Raw genomic sequence first — 5,931 nt, forward strand, 5'->3', positions numbered from 1 at the left:
TTTCCTGGTCACCCACAACTAGGCAGGGGGTTGGACTAGAAGACCTCCAAGGTCCCTTCCAACTCTGCTATTGTATTGTATTGTATAACTCTGGCTTGATTCAGTTGAAATGAATTGCTCTGAAGAACGGAAGAAGGCACAGCATAAGAAAAGCAGGTTTGGGTTAGAAGTGGGAGAAATGGGACCAGGGGTCAGGAGTGGAAGGGATGTGCAGAAGGATGAACTGCCAGAGGAGAGGAAAAGTGTTGTGTGTCAGGGCAGAGTTTATTTTTCCTAGGTTCCCTGCTGGGTGCACAATTTTGGCGCATAGGCAGAGGAAAATTAACCTTCAAATGGCTTGTAGATAGGCTTGGTAGTCGTAAAATGTAAGGGAAGTCAGAGCAGGGAGACAGAATGTTTGTTTGCTTATTTTTTAAATTCATTTGCTGTCCATCTCATTCCAAAGTGACTCTGAGTGTTCATGATTGACCGACCGAGCTTGCTCCTACTGGTATGTGTTACAGAAATGTTGCTCCTAGCAGGCAAAGACACAAGTCATAACTTTTGAGACACACAATCTAAAGATTTGATACGCTGGGGAGGAGATCAAACAAGGGGAAGGAGGGCCAGAATGAAATATCTCCCATGCCATTTAAAAGATGTGAGCCTTGTGTCAATATTTAGGGCAGTCTCGAGGTCCAACTTCATCGATGGAACCGTAAATCGATGCCAGGTCTTCTTTCAATCTCCCAAGTCTTTGACTTGTTCAAATAAAAATCAAGATATCTCCAAATAGCCAAACTGGGGAAAGGAAACACAGTGCCAAACTTAACTGGCCTCTTGGTGGATAGTCAGAAATGTTTTTTTTTTCTTCAATAGGCACTAAAGAAGAAAAGCTTCATTGGCAGAAGAGCCAGGAGGAAAACTTCACGAGAGGAACAGCTGGTAACAATCTTGGGTTCGAAGCAGGTTACATCCGTGATCCTGAATTTATTAATAAGTGGCTTCTTGTAGGTTTTTAGTATATTACAGGAAGATTCTGTGGTGCACCCTTTTATGGGTCTCCTCAACTTATCTAGAAAAGAAAATCAAAAGCCAGCCCATTAGATAAATGGGGCACAAATGCCATCTGACTGTTTTGTATTGTTAATCCAAGTGTTCGCATTCAAAATCATTTACCCATGGTAGCCAACTTGGAGGTGGAAAAATGCAGGAAGGGAAGAGAAGAAAAAGAGGAAGGAAGGAAGGAAGGAAGGAAGGAAGGAAGGAAGGAAGGAAGGAAGGAAGGAAGGAAGGAAGGAAGGAGGAAGGAAGGAAGGAGGAAGGAAGGAAGGTGGGTGGGAGGGAGGGAAGAAGGAAGAGGATGAAGAGGGGAGGGAGAGAGGGAGGACAAAGGAAGGAGGGAAGGTTTAGGAGGAATAGGAGAAAGAAGGTTGGGAGGGAGGAAGGAAGAGGCAGGAGGGAAGGAGGGAGGGAAGAAGGAAGGGGAGGAGAAAGGTTGGGAGGGAGAGAGGGAGGAACAAAGGAAGAAGGGAAGGAATAGGAGGAGTAGGAGAAGAAAGGTTGGGAGGGAGGGAGGAAGGAAGAGGAGGAGGCAGGGAGGGAGTGAAGAAGGAAGGGAAGGAGAAAGGTTGGGAGGGAGGAAGAGGAGGAGGGAGGAGGGAGGGAGGAAGAAAAAAGGATGGGAGGGAGGGAAGAAGGAAGGGGAGGAGGGGGAGGGAAAGAGGGAGGAACGAAGGAAGGAGGGAAGGAAGGAATGGGAGGAGTAGGAGATGGAAGGTTGGGAGGGAGGAAGAGGAGGAGGCAGGGAGGGAGGGAGGAAGGAAGGCATTTACATTTCAAAAAGATGTGTCATTGTTCATTTTTCTAATATATAACACCAACATGTCAAATTTTAGGAGACCTAATGGTTCATCATTAAAAAATAAGCTTCCATAATGAGCACCATGTTTTACTTATTTCTGACCTCTGGTCATTCTCAGTCTCTGTGGTTAAGACCAAGAATAACTTCAGAACAGAGGAAAAGGGAGGAGGGGGGGGGGGTTCTATCAGAATTACCTTTAATAAAACCTTCAAAACAATATGTTGCAGATCCAGTACAATCCATTGCCTTCACTGAACAGATACCTGAGTCTAAATAGCAGACCGGACAGCGTTTCCCATTGTTGGTGGTGTTTACTGGAGGCACTGCAAAGCGAAACAGAGGTCAGAAGTTTTATAGAGTTCACGCAAACAGCTACACCATTTAGAGACCACATATGCATTAATGAATGTTAATTAAATTAACCACCTGGTCGAATCATGTTTGGGACCAGAAATGAAATTTGGGCCAGAAACAGCCAAGAAATCCCAGGAGAGAGACTGCCTGCTGCCAATTACCTCCACTAGACCAATTAGATCCCACAGACTAGGCCTCCTCCGAATTCCATCAGCCGGCCAGTGTCGACTGGCGACTACCCGGAGGAGAGCCTTCTCTGTGGCTGCTCCGACCCTCTGGAACGAACTCCCCGTGGAGATTCGTACCCTCACCACCCTCCAGGCCTTCCGCATAGCCCTTAAAACCTGGCTGTTCCGACAGGCCTGGGGCTAAAGACTCGTTGCCCCACTTCGAATGGTATGATTGTTGTGCTTTTAACTATGTATGGTTTTATGTTTTGTTACTCTGTTTGTATTTCCCCTCCCTTTTGAGTTGTGAGCCGCCCTGAGTCCCTTCAGGGAAAAGGGCGGCATACAAATAAATTAAACGAAATGAAACGAAACGAAACGGATTTGTAGGATTGACTTTTTGGAAGTCGAAACAGATCCAAGGAGATGTGCAATCACAAAGCATCTATACATTTCTTTTTTTTAAAAAAAATACTTTTTTTCTTAAAAAAATAAAAAAAAGACTGACAGAACGCATCCAGGAACACCAGCTGGCAGTCAGAAGGCATGATGACAATGGTTGAATTTCCCAACCGATAAGACAGATTTAACACTAGTATCGATGGGGAAAATGTGAGAATCTTAAACCAGGCCAAGTCCAGAAATGCCAGGGGATTTCTAGAAGCCTGGCACTATGACAAATTAGCCATCGACAGACACATAGACATAAACAACATCTATATCAGTGGTGGGTTATAGCCGGTACATCCCGGTATGGATGTACCAATGCCTGATGGGAGCAGCACATACCATTCCGGTACGGTGCTGCGGAAGGCCCACATGCCCGCCTCCTCTCCTACCGGGCCATTTGTGCATGAGCATGCAGTGAATGGTGCCTGCGCGACGCTCTGCCAAGCAGCTGGAGCATCGCAGGGCAGTGGACGCCCAGCCCCATCGCAGCATACCGGTTGCGACGGATCTGGAACCCACACTGATCTACATTAATCTGCCAATTACCTCCACTAGACCAATAAGATCCCACAGACTAGGCCTCCTCCGAATTCCATCAGCCGCCCAATGTCGACTGGCGACTACCCGGAGGAGGGCCTTCTCTGTGGCTGCTCCGACCCTGTGGAACGAACTCCCCGTGGAGATTCGTACCCTCACCACCCTCCAGGCCTTCCGCATAGCCCTTAAAACCTGGCTGTTCCGACAGGCCTGGGACTAAAGATCTGTAGCCCCACTCCGAATGGTATGATTGTTGAGTTCTTAACTGTGTATGTCTTTATATTTTGTAATGTTGTTGTTTTCCCCTCCCTTGAATTGTGAGCCGCCCTGAGTCCCTTTCAGGGAAAGGGGCGGCATACAAATAAAGTTAAAATCTAAATCTAAAAATCTACATACAATGCAAAAGAGACCATTAACCAGCCCAAAAGAGAACAGAAAGACTCCAGCACCTGTCCACTAATAATCAGGAACCAGATCCACATAGATTAACCCCAAGGTTAACTTCAGACCAACCCTCAAGTAAACCATACCCCAATCAAGAAACTACCAAATAGCCATCCGTAAGCAACCCAACCAAAGGATCTCTTAACAGCACCCGTACCCACACAGAAAGGCAAGTCAGCAGAATATAAACTGACAGCAAACAGCACTCCTTCCTAGCCCTGATGATGTTACCTAGTTGGATCATAAAACATCTGCAAGAAAACAAGCGAGCTCAGAGAGCGCCAAGGACTCCTCAGAAAATACTTCCCAATGATTAGTCCCATCCAAGTCTTAACCAGGCCCAACTCTGCTTAGCTTCACACCCAGGTGTTGTCTCCCATTGAAGGCAAGCTATTAGTCAAACAGGCATATTCAACACCATAGACACTTATTCTTTTTTTAAAAATTTATTTTATTTTATCAATTTCATATATACATTCACAATTATATGATCTCATAACTGTTATTAATAATATGTATTTATAACAATTTTCCCTACTGTTGACAATATACTTGAAGATTGCTTTTTTATCATCCCATAGATCCATCTTATCTTACAACGGTCCTACTTCTTCTTCCCTCCCTCCCTCTTTCCTTCCCTCGTTTCTTCTCTCCTACTCCCCTTCCTTCCCTCCCTCCTTCTCTCCTTCCCTCCTTCCTTCCCTCCTTTCTTTTCTCCTTCTCTCCTTCCTTTCCCCCTTCCTTTCCTCCTTCCTTCCCCCTTCCTTCTCTCCTACATTCCCTCCTTCCTTCCCTCCTTCCTTCCCTCCTTCCTTCCCTCCTTTCTTCTCTCCTTTCTTCCCTCCTTCCTTCCCTCCTTTCTTCTCTCCTTCTCTCCTTCCTTCCCTCCTTCCTTCCCTCCTTGCTTCCCTCCCTCCTTCCCTCCCTCCTTCCTACCCCCTTTTCTTCTCTTTCTTCTCTCCTTCCTTCCTTCCTCCTCTCCTTTCCCTTCTCTCCTTCCCCTTCCTCCCCTTTACCCTTCCCCTCTTCTTCCCATTCCTCCCCTCTTTCCTACTCTTACCTTCCCTCCCACTCTTCCTCTGCCTTTCCCTTTCTCCTAATCCTCTCCTTTCTCCTCTCCTTCCTATCTTTCCTTCTACTCCTCCCTCCATCCACTCTAACCGTTGTTGTGTTTACATATTCTCCTCTTCAGAGGATGACCTGGTTCTCTTTTTCTTATTCTTACACTTATTCTTAACCATGATGGGACCATGATGATAAATATGTGTCAGTCGACAGGAAGTTCTTCAGCTGGACAGACATGGGGGCTATGGACTCTCAAGAGTCTCACATGAACCCTGTCTGACAAACCAACTCTGGGGGTCCTTTTTTTGGATCAGAACCCCTCTGGAGGAGGGGCAAAGAAGGCATCAGACCCAGTGGGAGGCAATAGGTCCCTCACAGGTCAGAGATTTGCCCTATGAATTGGAGTCAGGGTGGCAGCCTGCAACATGGCTGACAAGATGTTGGCTTCCAGTCAAAACAAAGGAACAGGAGGGTGTGGAAGAGATGAAAGACCGGTAAGAAAATTTATCTAACCCACAGCTATAAATCAAACCTGGAAAAGGCAAAGAAATCTTGAGAACATAAATAATGTTGAAGGTCAGATCAGGATTTTTTTCAAAAAGAAAGAAAGAAAGAAAAGGAAAATAAAGGGTTGAAACACACACACACCCCCAAAAAATCTATTTTGTTTGAAATAAATTCGGACAGAAAGGGAGGAAGCAGAGAAGTGACAAACCCACTCAAATATAAACTCTAAGTTTGGTTTTGGATTTGAAACAGAAACAAAACATTCCAAGGATTTACTTACTTCATTTGGACTTTTTGCCAACTAATATATCTTCAGCAACTCCAAAAAATCAGGAAAAGAGCACTTCTTCTCACTGATAACTGATAATCTAACCTTAACTATGTGGGAAGTATTAATTAACCAACTGCCATAAATCAGAATTTGGAAAAGCAGGAGGTAAAAAGAAATATCCGAATCTGGCTGTTTGCACGTTTGTTCCAAGTTATATATTTTGAGCAGCTATAATCAACCGGACCTGGAAGATGGCAGGAAAAAGAGTAATAATAGAATCAAGAACTGGGAAA

The 5,931-nt window shown here is 45.2% G+C and overlaps 1 protein-coding gene across 2 annotated transcripts in view; it reads right to left on the minus strand.

Annotated features, from left to right (window-relative positions):
• Positions 1-589: 589 nt before the first annotated feature.
• Positions 590-5,931, minus strand: part of LOC106556212 (phospholipase A2 inhibitor gamma subunit B) — a 13,763-nt gene continuing 8,421 nt past the window's right edge. For both annotated transcript variants that reach the window (XM_087728045.1, XM_087728044.1), the window contains 2 exons: positions 2,038-2,166; positions 590-1,054 (listed from right to left, as the gene is read on the minus strand). In XM_087728045.1, coding sequence (XP_087584171.1) covers positions 852-1,054; positions 2,038-2,166 — 332 coding nt within the window. In that variant the 3' untranslated portion in view covers positions 590-851. The remainder of the gene's footprint in view (positions 1,055-2,037; positions 2,167-5,931) is intronic.

This window comes from Thamnophis sirtalis, unplaced genomic scaffold (genome assembly GCF_051295495.1).
Source record: "Thamnophis sirtalis isolate CommonGarterSnake01/CBP01778 unplaced genomic scaffold, rThaSir2_p1.2 scaffold_13, whole genome shotgun sequence".
NCBI lineage: Eukaryota > Metazoa > Chordata > Lepidosauria > Squamata > Natricidae > Thamnophis > Thamnophis sirtalis.